The 19,991-nt window shown below is 44.5% G+C and overlaps 1 protein-coding gene across 4 annotated transcripts in view; it reads right to left on the bottom strand.

Moving 5' to 3' along the window:
- LOC309340994 (cytosolic phospholipase A2 delta-like) overlaps positions 1–19,991 on the bottom strand; it is a 272,520-nt gene that overhangs the window by 250,155 nt on the left and 2,374 nt on the right. For 3 of the 4 annotated variants that reach the window (XR_014156146.1, XM_081860360.1, XM_081860362.1), the window contains 13 exons: positions 19,549–19,680; positions 18,723–18,763; positions 18,144–18,186; positions 15,285–15,348; positions 14,496–14,623; positions 13,827–13,940; positions 13,152–13,189; positions 12,570–12,705; positions 11,219–11,355; positions 10,315–10,537; positions 8,727–8,844; positions 7,754–7,891; positions 5,912–6,007 (listed from right to left, as the gene is read on the bottom strand). Coding sequence is in view for 3 of the 4 variants with exons in the window: in XM_081860360.1 (XP_081716486.1) it covers positions 5,912–6,007; positions 7,754–7,891; positions 8,727–8,844; positions 10,315–10,537; positions 11,219–11,355; positions 12,570–12,705; positions 13,152–13,189; positions 13,827–13,940; positions 14,496–14,623; positions 15,285–15,348; positions 18,144–18,186; positions 18,723–18,763; positions 19,549–19,680 (1,408 nt within the window). In the remaining variant the exon portion in view is untranslated. The remainder of the gene's footprint in view (positions 1–5,911; positions 6,008–7,753; positions 7,892–8,726; positions 8,845–10,314; positions 10,538–11,218; positions 11,356–12,569; positions 12,706–13,151; positions 13,190–13,826; positions 13,941–14,495; positions 14,624–15,284; positions 15,349–18,143; positions 18,187–18,722; positions 18,764–19,548; positions 19,681–19,991) is intronic. The other variant, XM_081860361.1, reaches the window with a different exon arrangement.

Raw genomic sequence — 19,991 nt, 5'->3', positions numbered from 1 at the left:
CACAAACTGGGTTGGGACCTGGCTTCGGACCCGATACAAATGTTGTTTGAAGAAGGCCTAGCCCCAGCGGTGAAAGATGAACTTTCCCGCGCGCCCCGTCCGGAGTCCATGGATCAGCTGACCAAAGCGGCGCTTACGATTGGTGCGCGCCAAGAGGTGAGGGCTCTGGAGAAGCGGGAAGGGAGAGGAGAGCGTTGGAATGATTTCCGCATTCCTGAGATGCCAGAGCAACTTTCTCAGCCAGTGGAACCGATGGAAATTGGAGGCGCGCGTGCGAGGGGAACTTCAAATTTCAACGAAGGGCGGAAGAAGGAGGGGAAGGGCGCCAAAAAGTGCTTCCTCTGCCAACAGCCAGGACATTTTGCCAGGGTCTGCCCTCAAAGAAAGGCATGGCAAGGAATGGTGGGGGCTGTTGGGAGTGAGGAGGAGGGGGCGAAGGAGCAGGTAAAAGCCAACGCCTGGCTGCCAGCGACAGGGCACAGCAGCCAGGCCAAGGAACAGTGAATGTGCCCAAGCCTGAACCCCCCCGAGCATCCCTCGCCATAGAGGTGGTGCTAGAGCTACCCAACGGACATCCACTCATGATCAAAGCCTTGTTAGACTCAGGCAGCTCATGCAATTTCATGAGTAAGGAATTTGCATCAGAGCACCAGATACAGACGCTGCCCTTAAGTCGTCCTTTGCAGGTCACGACGATTGATGGGAGGGAACTTCTGGGAGAAGAAGTAACCCAACAGACGGTGCCTATGACAATGAGGGTGGCGAGGCACGTGGAAGTCATTGCATTTCATGTAGCCACACTAGCGGGACCTCCCATCATCTTGGGAATGAGCTGGCTGGCGCTACATGACCCGCTAGTGGGATGGCACCAGCGGACGGTCTCTTTTGGGTCAGCTCATTGCTTGGAGCACTGCAAGGGAAGAGGAAACCCTGGGTTGGACATGGCAAGTCTGGCAGGGATGGAGGTGGGGGAAAAGGGAGAAATACCACGGCAATACGCCGACCTGAGTGACGTCTTCAGTGAGAAGGAAGCAGATAGACTACCCCCTCATAGACACTTTGACTGTCAAATCAACCTACTCCCGGGGGCCCAGCTACCAGTGGGCAAACTGTACGCCATGTCGGACAGAGAGCTGCAGGAGTTAAGGGAATTCATAGACAAAAACCTAAAGAGAGGTTTCATAAGGGAGTCGAGAGCGGTGGGGGGCAGTCCAGTGTTTTTTGTGGACAAAAAAGACACTAATAAGCCCAGGCTTGTAGTGGACTTTAGGGCCGTCAACTCAGTGTCGGAACCAGTAGCCTTTCCCATGCCCAGAATTGACGACATTTTGACCAGGGTTAGGAAGGGAAAGATTTTTACCAAGCTGGACCTAAGGGGGGGCGTACAACCTGATACGAATGAGGGAAGGGGACGAATGGAAAACCACCATGTTCACCCCACTGGGGGCCTTCGAGTATCTCGTTATGCCCTTTGGATTACAAGGGGGCTCAGCATGCTTTCAATCCTTCATGCACCACGTTCTAGGACCCTTGCTGTACAAGAACTGTGTAGCCTTCTTAGACGACGTGCTGGTCTACTCAGAGGACGAGTTACAGATAGGTAGCCGTGTTGGTCTGCCATAGTCAAAACAAAAAATTCCTTCCAGTAGCACCTTAAAGACCAACTAAGTTAGTTCTAGGTATGAGCTTTCGTGTGCATGCACACTTCTTCAGATACACTGAAACAGAAGTCACCAGACGCTTCTATATAGTGAGAAGGTGGGGAGGGGTATTACTCAGAAGGGTGGTGGGAATGGGTGATTGGCAGATAGCTGTGATGAGCCTGTTGACGACTCTTAACGACTGCAATAGGTCTTACAGGAAAAAGCAAGGGGTGAGAAGGTGAAAAATGGCTTTGTCATGTATAATGAGAAAAGAATCCAATGTCTTTGTTCAGACCAGGTCTCTCCATGGTTTTAAGTTTGGTAATAAGTTGCAATTCAGCAGCTTCTCTTTCCAGTCTATTTCTGAAATTCCTTTGTAATAGAACAGCTACTTTGAGATCTTGTATAGAATGTCCTGGGAGATTGAAGTGTTCTCCTACTGGTTTCTCTGTCTTGTGATTCCTGATGTCAGATTTATGTCCGTTTATCCTTTGGCGTAAGGTTTGGCCTGTTTGTCCAATATAGAGAGCTGAAGGACACTGTTGGCATTTGATGGCATACACAATGTTAGACGATGAGCAATTAAATAGTCCCGAGATGGTATGTGTGATGTTGTTGGGGCCAGTAATGGTGTTGTCCGGGTGTATGTGGCAGCAAAGTTGGCATCTGGGGAGGGAGCACCGGAAGAAAGACATGTGATACCCGAGGACCACTGGGTGTGTGGGGCAGCACTGGTGGGACAACGAGAACTGGTAGAGGGGACTGAGAGCGATGAATACGCCCAAAATAAGCTCAGAGAGCTCCGGAGAGCAGGGGAGAACCCCGGGGGGATTGAGGAAAGAAATGGGGCACTGTACTACAAGGGGGCTTTGTACATACCAGAGGGGGAATTGAGGAGTAGGGTACTCAAACAACTGCACGACAGCCCCACCGCTGGGCACTTTGGGCAACACAAGACAATGTTGTTAGTCACCAGGCAGTTCTGGTGGCCAAAGGTGAGGGAAGATGTACGAGAATATATAAGGGGGTGCGACCGCTGCCAGAGAGCCAAAGGGGAGAGGGCGGCACCAGCGGGGTTGCTGGAACCATTACCCACACCAGAACGGCCATGGCAGGCAGTGTCCATCGATTTTATGACGGATTTGCCCAAATCCAAGGGTAAGATGGCGGTCATGGTAGTAGTGGACTTGTTAACCAAGATGTGCCACTTTATAGCTTGCTCACATGCGGTAACGGCGGAAGAAACCGCCAGGTTGTTTGTAAAACACATTTTTAGGTTGCATGGCGCCCCCTTGAGGGTAGTCTCTGGCAGAGGAAAACAATTTACGTCCCGGTTCTGGAGGAAGCTCATGAGCCTACTGCACGTGGAGGTCAATTTCTCGACCGCCAGGCATCCAGAAACCAATGGGCAGGCGGAAAGGGCAAACAGTATTTTGCAACAATATCTGAGGTGTTATGTAAATGACCGAGAGAATGACTGGGTAGAGAAACTAGCCCTGGCCGAGTTCGCCTACAATAATGCAGAAAATGTGTCCACGGGCATGAGTCCATTCATGGCCAATTATGGGTGTCACCCTAGGGCCTTTCCAGGGGAAGGGGAGGACAGATGGAGCGTACCGGCGGCAGAACATTTTGTGGAAGAAATGGAAGCAATACATCAACAGCTGAAATTGAATTTAGATAGGGCTAAGGAAGAATACAAGAGGCAGGCAGATAGGAGCAGAAGGGAAGGAGAGACTATAAGGGTGGGGGACCGGGTGTGGTTGTCAACACAAGGATTACCATTCAAGGGAGGTTGCAAGAAATTAAGGCCAAGGTGATTGGGACCCTTCGAAGTTACACAACAGGTCAATCCGGTGGCCTTCAGGCTCAGGCTGCCAGACAACATGAAACTACATCCAGTATTTCATAGGTCATTACTGTCACCACACAGGGAAGGGCGGGAATTTCAGGGAAGAGAAGGGGAAGTTCCCGCGGCACCACAAGTAGAAGAGAGGGAGCGCAGCAGTCATGTAGCAGAAATACTCGACTCTCGGTGGAAGGGTAAACAGGTGGAGTACTTAGTGGCATGGGAAGGGGAACCGGAGTCCGAGAATGCTTGGGTACCCGCAGAAACCGTCCAGGATGAGGTTATTGTAGGAGAGTTTCACCGCGGGTTCCCAAGGAGGCCCCAGCCCGTAGCTAGGTTCTGGGAGGAGCAATTCGGCACCACCGACGAGGAAGAGGAGTTTGAGTGGTTCCCGGAATCAGGACAGTGTCAGCATCGCCCTTGAGCCAGTGTACCAACTGGACTCATGCACTACAGCCCCGACTGGGCTAGGCGAGCTGGGTAGCACTGCCAGAGACCTCCTTTCCCACAGGAACAGGTCACAGTGCTGTGGACTCACAGCTTGGAGCTGAGAGCACCGGATTCACTGTCTCAATAATACAGTCGTTGCGCAGCAACGTTTTGCAGAGTCTTGCAGAGTATAAACCACTCGGAGAGCAGCTCTGTAAAATATCCTCCTTTTATTCTATAACTACAGCTATAATACAAAACTATATACGGAGCTAAATATTCTGAGCATAAATCAATGCTATACTCTGAGTGCCTGCAGCTGCTCTTAGCAGCAATCTTATCTCTAAACACGATCTCTTGCACTCACTCTCCGACACACTGACTGACTCTCTCACACACACACTCTGACTCACTCACTTGACTAATTAAGTAGAGAGCAGTACATTGCTCCTCCTCTCTGTAGAGTCAGCAGAGACCTCAGGAGATCATCAGGAGATTCTTGGGTATGGGAGGGGTGAAATCTCCTCAGACAGGAAGAGGAAGAAGAATCAGATGGGGAAGATTATTCGGGAAGAAGGGATAGTAGTAGGTGGAGAGCAGTTTTCGAGTCATCCAAAGATGGGGGAGATTCTTTCCGGGGGTTCCCAGCTTCACCACCCAGAGAAAGGGGGAGAACGGGGGGTGAGGGGGGTCCTGGAGGGGAGGTGGATGTCAGGGAACTGCCATCGGAGCTCCAAGTGGTGGAGGGGCTCCAGGATGCTAGGAGACCCTCGGATGCTGAGGAGGGAACCAGCAGGGGGAGAGGGAGAGTTTCAGCGGAAACAGAGTCGGAGGAACGGCTCCGAGACGCTTCCAGTGAGAACAGCGGGGAGAGCTCAGGACCTCCCCTTGGGACGCCCACTTTGCGCAGGAAGCTGTCGCGCAGAGAATCAAGGCGTAGAGTTTCTGTCAAAGAACTCTTATGTTGGAGGAAATTCCGGAAACGCCCACTGACGGATTCTGCCAGCGATTAAGGCAGCCATGCACCGATGGCTGCGCGGAGAGGGACAGTTTTGAAACTGATTACAAGACTCTGAGAGTGTAAGCGCTCACACACAAGTAGCCCCATATCTCATCACATTGGGTTAAGAACTTAATTCATTCCGGAGGTCCGTTCTTAACCTGAAACTGTTCTTAACCTGAGGTACCACTTTAGCTAATGGGGTCTCCCGCTGCCACTGTGCCACCAGAGCACGATTTCTGTTCTCATCCTGAAGCAAAGTTCTTAACCCGAGGTACTATTTCTGGGTTAGCAGTGTCTGTAACCTGAAGCGTCTGTAACCCGAGGTACCACTGTACTATGAAAAATTCTAAACTCTGATGCTCAAAAACTAACAACAACACTATGTGCACTGGCTGTTTACTGGTCAAAGTAGTCATTTGTGAGGTTTGGACATCTTTTATGTGCAATCACACCTCCCTTCTTTATGCTGCCACACAGAACCTGGGCAGATGGCATAGCTTCTGAAGAAGACAGATTCTGAGCTTTAAAATAAATAAATGGTTAGAATAGAAATTATGACCTCTGCATGCCTTCATGGTTCTGATCTACTCTTACATCCAATCCAGAGAGTCCATTTGTTTGCACTCAATGTATTTCACACTTGCAGCAATGCTTTGTGCATTAGATGTGACATGCACATCTGCACAATCACACTAACACGCACATTTCTACGGATTGCAGCCAAAGACTTCAAATGTAATCAAAACCATTTAAAGTAGCATGTGCTTTCCTAGTAAGTCAGGGAGAGAAATCAGGTATATGTGTGAAAAACAACCCCACAGAGATGGATGGGTAAAACCCACAAATTAGCTACAATGTTCAGATTATGATCATCTGCTTTGCAGATTCTCTCCTGTATCTGCACAGTGATGCATTTTATTCTTTAGTTCCTTCTCTGTTGAAAAAAATGCCACTGAACTAACAGAAATTACCCAGGCCACTTCTTACCTTCATCCTTTTCTTGGTCTGGGAAAGGCCACTGCCAGGATTTGTATAAGTGGTGAACATCCTTCAAATTCAAGGAAAATATGTTACTCCAAATGCCTGTAAATGTAAACATATTCAAAATGAAGACTTTCAGCACCTCTCTTTGTCATTCTCAATCCCTAAGAACTCACCTGGTTATCTGGATGCTAATTAAAGAAGCATGGATCAGCCCTGCTTGTTTCTCAGTTTCTGTGAAGTAGGTTGATGTATTTAAATTCGAATCTTACTACAGCCCCAGAAATCCCTACATCTGTGTGAGCTTTGGACATGAAAATGAGAGCAGATCTGGCAGCCCTGTTCTCTCCCCATTCCCCATCCTTTTACTGGCACTATTTCTTAGATAAGTGATTGCCAAAATAGGCAGTACCACCCACTGGGGGGCAGTGGGGTTACCTAGGGTGTCAATAAGAGGCAAGGGAGTGGCAGAGGTGTACATGACTATCAGACTTTGAAAAGTTGGTATCACTGGATGAGTTTCATCAATTTTGTTGAATTAATTAAGCTAAGTAGTTTTAGTTGGATTTTGAATAAATGTGTAATTTTTTGTTACTGTTTTGAATTTTGTTGTTTGGTAATCTTCCTTAGTGGGTCATGCAAACTGCTATTTTGAATAATGCTTTTTAAAGCATAGGGGGCACTGGGGATGTATTTATGGAACCAAGGGGTTTGCAACCCCCAAACATTTGGAAACCTCTGACTTAGATAGTGCTGAGCTGATAGGAAATGGGAGATTTGGACTAGTTAGGTGATAGTATCTTGGCGGACGTTTGCCTTCAGCTGTTACCTACTTTGTGCTTTCAAGATAGGAGTTATAAGTCTAATAAAAAGCAAACAGGCCTGCAATGTGCAGGATTATTTGGTGGAAGGTTTTTGCTACAATTTCAACAGGCCACTACTTCCTACATGTTCTTTCCACACTTGTCCTTTTTGGTGCAACTAAGGCTTTGCTACTCTGCAATCGGCTGGAAGCAGCATTTAGCTGAGAAATTAAGGGACTGAACTTCCAAAGGATCAGTTTTTGAAAGGCTGACTTAAAGGGTTTTCTGCATCAATTGTAAGTTGGACTAGATGGGTTTTGAGAACTCTTACAATGCTATGATTCTGTGGAACTTTGCAGCAGCTAATCTGGAGGTCTCCTGCTTCATTTAGAGCAGAGCTTTCCAAACTTTTCATATTGGTGACACACTTTTTAGACATGCATCATTTCATGACACATTCAATTTTACTAGAAAACCAGAGGCTAAACTAATCCCCTTCCAGCTCTGGGAAGAGCATGGGGAGCATTCGTGCAACACACCTACACACTGCAACCAACACACAAACATGTTGCAACACACAGTTTGGAAAGCTCTGATTTAGAGGATGGTTCAGGCAGGCAGCTGTCTTGCAGAGGCAGCCCATTAACTAGCAGGAAAAAAATGAAGAAACATCTACTGTCGGATATAGACCCTGTGGAGGATGGTGAGCAGGAGGAAGCAGGGCTCTCTCTGTGTGTGCTGTGTGTGTGTGTGTGTGTGTGTGTGTGAGAGAGAGAGAGAGAGAGAGAGAGAGAGAGAGAGAGAGAGAGAGAGAGATTGTCCAACATAGTTAGATAGACATGGAGAATACAGGGGAGGGTCTGAGCTGTTTTTTCTTCTTGCATGTTTTAGAATTTCCCACATCTATGGCACTGTATCAGCTCAATGCTCAAGAGAGAGTTACAGATTTTTGATAACAAGCTACACTTACTATGGTAATACTAATATTGAATTTGGCAATTTTTCTCACCAAAAGATAACTTTCCTCAAATCAAAATTAAGTCACCTTCCAAATAGCAGATCCGAGACTCTGGTCTCTTGTTTATTAGTCGTCCCATGAAGAAATCACTTCCAAAATCCTCTGGACAAATGAAGGCGCCGTACTTAGAAAATCCAACCTCATATGGGGAGAATTCACACCATTCTATAAGCAGAATGAGAGAAGAGAAGTGGGGAAAAATACACCCCAAAGCCTAAAATCAGGAGGAAGATTGAGAGGAGACTGATGAAGACAGAATTGCTCTCTTTGGGTGAAATTCAGGAATGGTTTGCATAGAGCAGAACCACTGAAATGAATGGACCTAACTTAGTCACATTCATTCATTTCAGTGGGCCTACTTTGAGTAAGTCTTGATTTTGGCTGCAGTTCTGAACTACTTACACACTGAAGCCCCCTGATATGGTTTCAAGATTGCAGGTGGTTCTACTAAAAGACACCATACCATTGTCGAGTTGTTGTTGTTTAGTCGTGTCCGACTCTTCGTGACCCCATGGACCAGAGCATGCCAGGCACTCCTGTCTTCCACTGCATCCGGCAGTTTGGTCAAACTCATGCTGGTTGCTTTGAGAACACTGTCCAACCATCTCATCTTCTGTTGTACCCTTCTCCTTGTGCCCTCCATCTTTCCCAACATCAGGGTCTTTTCCAGGGAGTCTTCTCTTCTCATGAGGTGGCCAAAGTATTGGAGTCTCAGCTTCAGGATCTGTCCTTCCAGTGAGCACTCAGGGCTGATTTCCTTAAGAATGGATAGGTTTGATCTTCGTGCAGTCCATGGGACTCTCAAGAGTCTCCTCCAGCACCATAATTCAAAAGTATCAATTCTTCGGCGATCAGCCTTCTTTATGGTCCAGCTCTCACTTCCATACATCACTACTGGGAAAACCATGGCTTTAACTATACGGACCTTTTTGGCTGCAGTTCTGAACTACTTACACACGGAAGCCCCCTGACATGGTTTCAAGATTGCTGAGTTGCTTACCTTTAAATTCACAAGTGCTCTGGGTGTCCTTCTTGACATTGAGGGCCAGGTAGATAGGCAATGGATTCTGCCCCTGAGTCACAGCCTGTTGCTGACTAGAAAGTTTGCTATCACTTTGCTAAGAGGAAATGATGCAATGAAACACAAAGAAAACAAGAAGAAATTCAAAGGCAGAAAATAAATTATGAAGCAACAGATGCTTCCAAACCAAGCAGCAGACGGCATGGTTGGGTTGTGGCTCTCACCTGACCTCTGTTGAGTCATGTTGCGGCTGCTTACCGAGCGGTAAAGAGGGAGCGGCCAGGTGGTGGCAAGGTCAACATAGTGCAAATACACCGGCAGGAGTGGTGGATTGGCTCCACTGGTGCATTTGCACCTCAGCAACCAACATAACAACAGCCCCGCTGGATCGGGTCAATGGCCCATCTAGTCCAGCATCCTGTTCTCACAGTGGTTAACCAGATGCCTCTGAGAAACCCACAAGCAGGACCCAAGCACAAGCGCACTCTCCGCTCCTCTGGTTTCTAGCATCTGGTATTCAAAAGCATACTGCCTCTGACTGGGAGCACAGCCTCCTCACCCTCTAGTTCCCAGTAAGAAACAACAACGCAATTGACTGGAGGTCAGGTGAGTGCTGCCACCTCACCATGCCATCTGCTACTGCCCAAGAGCTAGAATGACCGCTCCCATTAACTGGGGGACGGCTTTTGCGTGGTCACGCGCAGCCCCCCCCCCCCGGGACTACTAGACTCCTGACAAGGTAGTTGGCTTCGCCACCGCCCCCCAAGCTGGATACCTGGAGGTTCCCACCTAGCTTCATCAATCAGCCAATCCTGGCTGGGGGGGGGCATTGCCAAGGGAATTGGCCAGGTAGAGTTAGGACCGCCCACACTCACAATAGAGGGTGTAACTTACCTGTTGGTTTTGTTGGCTCCTGAACTTCCCCACCCTGCCCTCCCTCAATTTATGTCTTCTTTCGCAGTTCTTTTGCAGTCCTAGATGGTCGTCATTGAGGGACCAGGAAGGAATTTCCCTGCATTGGCAGGTTTCACCTTCGCCATAGCAAAACGTCACAACTTTGGCGGTTTGTAGGCCTTGGGTGGAATCCTTTAATCTATCTTCCCTCAATTGGGGGGGGTGAAGCAGTGACACCCCCCCCCTGCAGTGGCGATCCCAGGGTTCCCCATTAAAGGGGTTATTTTGAGGGGAGGCACTGGCCATACGCCAATGAGTTGTCAGTGCTCTCCCCTATGATGCAGCAAAATGGGGGGGGGCTCTATGCTTGAACAGACGTTCTCCAGAGTCAGCCCAATCCCCCCATACTTTGGATAACCCTGGTGTTCCCCAGATCCCCGGCTGGGCACTGGGAGGGATAAACACCCAAAGCCTAAGCCAAGGTCTTCCTACCTCTGGTAATTTAATAAAGTTGTGGCCAATTTTAATCCCATAACACGTTGTCAGGTGTCATTATACCTCCCAGGGGTCGCCTGGGGTTGGGGGGGGGGTCTCCGCCTGTCCAAGCAATGTCTGCAAGGAAAGATGAAGACACTTAACATCCTTAGGGTAAGAGGGTCTTTGGAACACATACCTCGTCATGGAACATGCGGTCGATTATAAGGGACCACACATCAGTAAAATAAACCGAGTGCCCCTCTCGAGCTCTCTGCCTTAGCTCCACGTCATAGCGCTGTAGGGCCTCCAAGGAGAAAGCACTTGACTTGCTCCTAGCAATATATTCCTGTGCTCTGTGGATTGGACCCATCAGGTCCTTTTGAGACCAGTCAGCATCTTCATACAAACTTCTCATTGTCCTACAGAAAAAATAACATCTTCAGAACAAGGCAACGCTATAATTTAAACTGCCTTGTAAATTACACTCACAAAATCTACCCTCATATCCTTAGGGCCCAAAAGCACATTGTAGATTACATGAATGTAGATTACATGTTCAATTTGGAAGGGATGCTTTAAAAAGCAACCGGGGGAGGGCCTAGTCAGGTTCAGGACTATGGCACACAGGGAGAGGGATGAACGCTTTCCTCAACCCTGCACCTTGATGCCTAATACAGTCGTACCTTGGTTCTCGAACGCCTTGGTACTCAGATGTTTTGGCTCCCAAATGCCGCAAACCTGGAAGTGAGTGTTCCACTTTGCAAACTTTTTCGGAAGCCGAACATCTGATGTGGCTTCTGCGGCTTCTGATTGAGTGCAGGAAGCTTCTGCAGCCAATCGGAAGCCACAGCTTGGTTTTTGAACTGTTTCAGGAGTCAAACAGACTCCCAGAATGGATTAAGTTCGAGAACCAAGGTACCACTGTACTGTACAATTGTTTCTCTCCCTGAAGCTGACATTTGCCCTCAGACAGAAGTTGTTATTGAAGCTACTGTTGGCGATAAATATTTTTTAAAAAACCCTTCCACATGTGCAGCAACCTCAAATCTGACCGGGCCTCTCCAGCAGCTGCTATTTTTCACAATGCTAATTCACATTACCATGTTGCGCCAGATGCTCCAGAGAGGTATGTCACACAGTCTAGAAGATTCAGCTTCTGAAGGGCAGAGAGGTGTCCATAAAAAGCTGACATTGCTCTGGCTCCTCCTCCTGTTGCCATGACAGCGATCACTGGGACCTGTGGCACAAACAGGATGGAGTAAACAGGAAATAACTGTGCCTAACTTGTTCGGGATTACCAGTCAAATATCTAAATATTAGTAAGTCTAGGGGTAAGCGACCACAGAGCTGTATTGCTAGATAGGCAGGTCCATATCATAGGAATATACAGTCATACCTCGGGTTATAGATGCTTCAGGTTGAGCGTTTTTGGGATACAGAAGCACCGAAACCCGGAAGTACCGGAACAGGTTACTTCCGGGTTTCGGCGCTTTGCACATGTGCAGAAGCACCGAATTGCAACCTGCGTGTGTGCAGACATGGCGCTGCAGGCTGCAGATGCTGCGGGTTGCAAACGTGCCTCCCACACAGATCACATTCGCAACCCCAGCGTCCACTGTAAATGGTGCAGAGAGAGCTCTGTGTGATGTCATTTCCCCTGTTTCCTGTGATGGGATGAAACAATAGATTTTTAATTCTTTCTCCTTCCTACCGCCTCTCTCTCACTCCCTTCCTCACCTTCGATGCAGATGCATGTCTGTGTGCACTAATCAAACATATATTTTGAAACCTAGAAGAATTTTGTCCTGCATAGTTTTCCTACTATCGTTGCCGTGATCCAGTGAAAGAATGTTAAGTAAACAGTATATTTTAAGCTTACTTTGTAAGCTGTTTGTTGCCTGTCTCTTCTATAGAGAGGGAAACGAAGGGGAATTGCTCAGAAAAGGAAAGGCTCCTTAACCTTGTTCCAAAGCTTCTATTTTCGTTATGAAGGATGTGATTTTAATGCTCTGCTTAACCCACATGCGTGGGAAACTGGAGAGATAAATTGTAATTAATATTTTCTTTCTTAGCCCTCAATAAGCCCACATAACCTGTATCCAATGTCAGTAGGCTGTAATACTTTCTTTCCGGGGGTGGAGGGGGAGAGAGAATACCAGTTCGAAGAATAAAAGGATATTTATTACAAAAAGTACATATTTGAAGCATACTCTTTTTTTTTCTCCTCAGGGGATGTCTATCAGAGAAAATGCATTTAAGAGCATCTGATTTTTTTGTGCGTCCTCTTTGTCTGTTGACTCTATTTTCCTTCAACAATGCGTTGCTGCAGTTGATTTCTCTCAACAAAGCAGCTTCTCTGCAATACCCACACTAAATAAACTGCTTTAGTTCTATTTATATATTTTTGCACTAACATGAGTAGCTTTGGGTCACAAAATGAAGCACATGTACCTCATGTCCTTGCAGCTCCTGCTCCAGCAGAAGAACCTTTTTTAGAGCACTGGCAACCACATTCTTGCGCTTAGACAGGAAGTCCTGCTCAGCCCCACAGAGATCACATCCCAAACGCACATCTAAATCTCCTAAACTGGAATAAAAAGAAAGAAATGCACCTCCCTTTGTCACCTGATATACGGAGGTAGAAAGCAGTGTTGTGCAGCTATGTAATTTGAAACTGAGAACTTAGTGTGGTAGATTTTTTGTGTGTGTTTTGTCATTGTTGTGAGATTTTAAAACATGAAGGTGGCCTGGTACTCAGACAAGGACTAAAATGTGCCAAAAATGAAGGTAAGAAAGGAACAGACTCTGCATCTCTCATCACCATCATTGCTAGGCTATAACACTGGATAGTCTCTGACAGATGTAGAAGGAGATGATACGAATAGTATTTTTTCCAACTAAATACAGGGCTTTCTTAAAGTGAAGTGCATGAGTATGTGATTTGCTGGACTGAGCTGGACAGAGCCAAGCTGAACAGACAAGAATTTCTTATTTGATTTGATTTTAATATAATAATAAATAATAATTTCTCACCAGTCATTGACCTGGAGCTGCAGCTCCAATTCTGCATCCTGAAAATGAAGATGTTGAGTTTACCTATGTTAAGGTGCTAAGCAAATGCACTGTGTAATGTTCATAAATATAACACAATAGACTGTTTATTACCAATCCCAGGGTTTCATTTTCATAAACATTTCCAAGCATGGCACTTGTGGGTCTCTTAAGAGCAGTGGAAGAGGCATACACCATCCCAAAATCTAGGTAACTGATAGATTATTTCTTAGCCACTAGACTGTTTTCTGTTTATTAAAGTTCTGGATATGGAACACAAAGTAGAGCTTTGACAAGGGAGAAAATATTCAAACTTAGTAATCTAAAAAAACAAACAATTAAATCCTGATATGGACACAAGGATAACATTCTTTGAAAGGAACAATGAATTTACAAATCCCCTGTTAAATTTCAGAACTAATGTGTGGTTTTATTGGCAAAGAACTACTTCCTTCTTCTCTTCTGTGCCAAAAAATTACTTCTATCACACTTGAAACTTGACAGGACAGCTCAGTTGGTAGATTATGAAACTCTTAAACTCAAGGTCGTGGGTTGGGCAAAAGATTTCTGCATTGCAGAGGGTTGTATTAGAGGACTACTTTGGTCTCTTCCAACTCTACAATTAAATGATTCTATGATAAAGATGAAGCCACATACCTTTGATAAAGACAAGGCTACTTTTGTTTCCTCTCCTGCAGGGAGGGATTTCAGCAACACACTTGGACATTCAGTAGCAGCGTCTCCAAGCCATTTCCCCACAAAGGAATTACTCTAAAACGAATCACAAGAATGTAGACACACTCTAGAACACATCGCAAAGGAAGCAAAATGAGACACATTTGAGGCTCTAGATACTGACTGCTTTCAACACAGCTGCCTGTTCTACATATGAATCCCTCTCTGTTTGGCCCTTACTATATAGGAGAACAGGAAAAGCACACTCTGCCAGCAAGGACATTAAAAAAATGTTTTTATTAAAAGATATTCATGTATAACAAAGGTACATATAACATCTCTATTTCAATTCATAGGGTCCTTTCTACAGGTCAATTACATTCTGTGTGAAACACTGCTGTCATGAGCATTGTGAGGTTGTGGGGAGAGAGAGGAGGAAGAGAGAGGGGGGGGATAATGATATTTAATTCTTTTGCATAGTGTATGCAGAGTTTTTTTGTCAGCATTATGTGGATAGATTCTTTATTTATTAAAGCACACCAAGGGTCCAATTTCTCAGCAAGCTACTCTGTAATGGTCCTTTAGTGCATTAGTTAATCTGGCCCCCGCAGGTACACTGAGGAAAGCTGTCAATGGTAAGCAAAGTGTTACCTTCGTACTGGCCTCCAGTTTTGGCTCCCAGTTCTTCACACAGTGAAATATGAAGCTTCCTGACTCCTGGGTGATCGCCTGTGCTTCTTCAAAGGATTCCTTCACCACAAGTTCAATATTTTTATTGTCTAGGAGAAAGAATTATTTTAGTTAAAATATTTCTTTACCTCCCTTCTTCAGTACAAAGGTGTACTGAAGAATATACAGTACTACTTTACTGTATATCCTTTCCCCCATGGAGCTCAAAGCAGTGTACATGATTTGCCCCTGCCTGCAACCCCAATTTGTCCTCACAACAAGACTGAGAGATAATGAATGGCCCAAGTTCACTCAGTGAGCTTCTTGGCTCAGTGCAGATTTGAACCCTGGTCTCCCAGGTCCTAGTTCAACACTCTTAACTGCTATACCATACCGGCTTTCATATGAAAATAATTTTAAATAATGTAACAAAAAGGTACAAGACAGGCTGAAAACAAATGGTGGAATTCACTGTCATGCTCTTCTAGTAATTTTGTTTTTGAACAAGTGTTCCTGCTTTACAGACAGACAAACTGATACCCTCTGTCCTCCCTCCCTCCACACACACACACACACACACACACACAGCCAGTTGACCATCCCACTTTTACTGCACTTTGCAGTTGCGTTCAGCATGTCATGGCATTATAAGCAAGAGAGATACAGCAGCAATTGCATTTACAAAAACTACCAATACAGTCCTGCAATTGAAAAGAGGCTTCAATGGCTCTTTGGTTGCCTACTTAACAAAGTCACAAGAATGGGACTCACTTTTCAAACACTCCTCGTTCTTCCACTTGTCCATCTTAATGTCTAAACGTGAAATCTCACGGGCCTGGGAAGAAAACATAACAATCAAAGAAGGTTGAATTCACTAAGCCTGCAGTAGTCTGAAACTGAGGGGTGGAATCTACACACATATTTTAAAAAACGATGTGAAAATGCTTTGTTTTCAAACATTTTGAAAATTACATTGAATTTTGCATAGCTCACTGTTGTCATCTAGTGTCACATGTGTATATTGCACTTTACAACACATCTTTTGTTGGAAGCCACCTGGAGTGGCTGGGGAAACCCAGCCAGATGGGCAGGGTATAAATAATAAATTATTATTTAAAACGTTTTATTTGCAGCTGTGTAGCTGAGTCCTGGGTGTGTGGGGTGTGCAGAGTTATTTCTGAAGAGGACACAGCTGTGGGCAACCTGAGGAAACTCCATCAAATTTTGGTGCCTGACCATAAACACAAGAGTATTCAGTGGACCTGCTTTGTTCTGAGAGATTTCAGGGTTCCTTTTTTTTGGTCCCTGAGTCAGAGCCAAGGTGGAATTCTGGGTGAGAGCTAAGAGGTGTTCAGGAGGCATGTAAGAAGGAGAAGGGGTTACCATTAGTACTTAGTTTCAGTACTAACATCAGTATATATTTATTGGTGCATTCCATTGGTTATTTTATTGCATATCTTTGTAATATGCATGGGTTCTTTTAATTGGTTGCATACTGCTTAAACATACTTTATATGTGAAGTGGTATACAAATGATCTAAATAACAACAGTAACTCCTTTTAAGGGGAGTCTTAAGGAGTAGGTGGCGGATGGAAGGTAGGTAAAAGGTAAAAAGGTATATCTCTAAATGGTTTGCAGCACATAACCAAGGGTTTCTGATCCCCAATCATTTAACAATTACAGCAACGAAAAGGCTTTTCTCCACTTCTAAATTAGGTTGCCAAGATTAATAATGTTCGGGGAGGATGAAACAAGGAGTTGATTATTGTGTGAATCGGATGTTTGCGCTCAGTTCTGGTACTGAAAACAAATTCCTGGGCTGAACCTATGCTCAGGGACAGTTTGTTCCTTAATTCCATGTTGTCCCGCCCCCATGCACCCACACAATCACCACTGTCTTGCAATTACATCTTGTTAGTAGACCTTAATGTTCTAGTAAAAAACAAAACAAAACCTCAAAATGTGGAGTTTGCCATCCAAACGTAACCTATAATGTTCCTTTTGCCTATTCTGATCCTGGAAGATTCCAGTATTTTTCTTTTAAATTTTAACCTGGAATCAAACATGACACGTTATAAGCAACTACATTGGTTAATGTTTTCCGTATTATTTCTGTTGGCTCTATTCTGTGTGGCACTGTTCATTAATAATTTCCATGCTCTTTCTGCTTGGCTTACAATGTGAGGCGCACTTAGCAAAACAAAGTCCAAAGTTTCAGGTCTTCCTTAAAAAAAAAAAAAACAACTCAACAAGTTTCTGGTTGTCCTGATTTTTATGGCAACCCTAGAATTCAGGCTGACTCTACTCCATAGCTATGCCTGCAAATCTTCCTGCTCTTGTTCAAAACTTCCACCAGCACCTGCAGTCTGCTCCAAAACCTGCCCTCCCACATTTTCTTTAAGGTGTTCTTTCATTAAAAAATAATCATAAGACTTTATATAATCACAGCATTTTTTATGTGCAAAATTCCTTTTCATCACTGAACTTGGGAAAAGTCTGTGTCATACATAATTCCCACTTTATAAAGACATGTAATGGAGGTTGAAAAGACTGTGATCTGCCCAGGACTATTTTTTCCTGATCTTCAAAGGCTTTGTTGCTCTGCTAAAGTATTTCCATTTATTCCACAGTGCAGGACCATTTCACAATTAATTATTTGCTTGGAATGACCATCTCAGGACTCAGCTACATTAGTAAATAAACGATTTGAATGCGCAATAAACATGCAACACCAGATGGCGCCAGAGAGCAGGAAATTTTAAAACACGGCTTTCCATAGTATTTTTTTTTACTTTTGTTAAAACGATCTAATTTCTGACTTACTTATAGCGGGGTTTTTCCACTGTGTTTAGATTCACCCTCAGACATTTGACAAAGACCAGTATATCATACAGATTGTTTCTCTTTTGCAACTACGTTGCTCATATAGGACGCTCCTTATTCCTGTAAGTTTAAGCTGTGGTTGTTGGTTGTTGTTTTTGTTGTTGTTGTTTCTATACCACCCTTCATCTGAATATTACAGGGAAGTTACAAAACACAAAAATACATACCATAATGGCAAATAAAAACAATATCCCCCTACAGTTGAGGTATATACAGTAAGGCTTCCGCAGCCCATGCCACTGAAGCAACCTGAGACTCTAGTGACAGCAATGGATCCAAAGTACCTCCCCCCCCCCCATTACCTGCCCTTTCAGGAGCAAATGAAAGATGTAAAGGAAAAGTGGAGCTGTGTGTCATCAGCATACTGCTGACAAAGTACAGTGGTACCACAGGTTACAGACACTTCAGGTTACAGACTCCGCTCACCCGGAAGTAGTACCTCGGGTTAAGAACTTTACCTCAGGATGAGAACAGATATCGCACGGCGGCAGGAGGCCCCATTAGCTAAAGTGATACCTCAGGTTAAGAACGGTTTCAGGTTAAGAACAGACCTCCGGAATGAATTAAGTTTGTAAACAGAGGTACCACTGTAATCCAAACCCCCCTCAATGGTTTCATGCTTCAGTTAATTTAATTATTGCAACCTGCCCTGGGACCTTGGAGTGAAGGGCGGGTATTAAATTACAATATTAAGAAGAAGAATATAAGAAAGATGCTGATTGTAGTTAATAGGCAATGGGTCTTACCGTAAGGATGCCATTAGTAGCAATGCTCTCAAAGCCACCACATCTGGGGAAAATATAAAAACATTCAGCAACAAAATGCATGTTACATTTTTAACACATAGTGAAATATCCTGAAACCTAATTTTGAGTCATCCTTCCAATACATTCATCCGTTGAGTTTTATTCGTCCCTCGGGAGAATCAGCATTTGCTGTTTAATGTAATAGACTAGGCCTTCATAACTTGCGATCCAACCAGGCGTACACAACACCTCAGCAAGAACCTAAAAATTATACTTTGTGAATGGTTTTGACACTGTGACAGAAGCTGAAGAAAAAAATACTGTGTAGACAAGCTGCATGTGTGTGTTGGCAGGTGGAATCGGTATCAGTCCTGGAGAGCCACTGATCTAACTGGACTTGGTATTAGGTGTTTCTGCTTTCTAATAGTATGTCAAACTGCAAACACATAGAAATAACAAATTTATATTAGAAGGGTGGATGAGGCCAGCTCTTGATTGACTGATTGATTGATTGATTGATTGATTCCAATTGAGATGATGTCTATTAAGTCCATTTTATAATCAGAACAATTTACTCACATGCTCTCCATCTTGAATTCTACTTCAAGGCTCTCTGGTCCCTATAGGGGAAAGATCAAAAAAGAAATTATGGCATTGTTAGCTCTGAGCCCAGCCCACACAGAGTTTACCACTTGTTACCTGAGGGAACAACTGTTTTAATTGTACACTAGCCTGAATAAATTATACTTGCTCACTGCATCAGCCCCTTTTTTCCACGAGATGCTTCTGTCTGTCAAATAGGCCAAGTGATACAACCCTCCAAGGCAAACCCTCACAGAAAACTCCACTTGAACAACTGTTCCCATAACTAAGGTGGAAGAGTAGCCAAAGACTGCTTTTCAGCAACTCAAAACAAAGCAGCCTATGAAATGCATTTTTGGAAAGGGAAGAAAATTATCATGATTGACACTAGCTGCATGTGTCATAGCAGTGTCATAAAACTGTACAGTTTTCCTAATTACTGCCCTCTAATTAAGAAAGGAAGGGTTGTAACTCTTTTTCTTTTTCTTTTTCTTTTTTATTTTTTTTTTTGCATGCAAAAGTGAAGATAATACTGAGCTAGATGGACCAATGGTCTGACTCTGTATAAGGCAGCTTCCTATTGCCTAGAATAAGCAATCAATTCAGATTAATCTCCCTCACTGCAGGTCACCCAGAAAACGAATCAGGTAAATTAAAATGAACGGAAGGATAAAGATGATGCAATTTCAGCTGTCTTCCTAATTAATATTATTCATACGTTGCACTATTATTATTATTTTACTATTGTGTAACTGGCTCTGGGACCTTTTGGTGATAAAGGCCCCAAATACATAAATAAAGGATATGTTGTGTCAATTCTCACCTGACGGTTCAAAAGTAAGTCTTCACAAATAGTTTCCCCAGGTCTCAATTTAGCAATATCGTAGGCAGCCATGAAGATGAGATCATCTTTGGTGACCACATCTTCATCGTAGAGCTTCAGTTCCAGCACATTCTGAGCACAAATAGGAAAGGCATGAGAGAAGGCATATAACTCCATTTCACAGCATGCTGTTGAAGATAGGGTGGACTTTCTGATTGTATGCTATTTTAAGGAGTGGCCATTTCTTCCAGAACATGCCAGTCCCACAGAACGTAATGGATATCTCTTAAGCCAGAAAGCACATCTCCAGAATGTTCTCTGCTTTTGAAATTCTGCCCTTGAAACCTTAAATGTGTGAGGCCTCAGCACTGAATGCTTGCTTTCCATTTACCACACACTTCAAATTCACAGAAACCAATCACCAAAAGTATTCTAGTTTAATA

Source organism: Podarcis erhardii (genome assembly GCF_964252035.2).
Source record: "Podarcis erhardii genome assembly, chromosome: 1".
NCBI lineage: Eukaryota > Metazoa > Chordata > Lepidosauria > Squamata > Lacertidae > Podarcis > Podarcis erhardii.
Note: the sequence above shows the minus strand (reverse complement) of the source record. Positions and strands in the feature narration are given on the sequence as shown.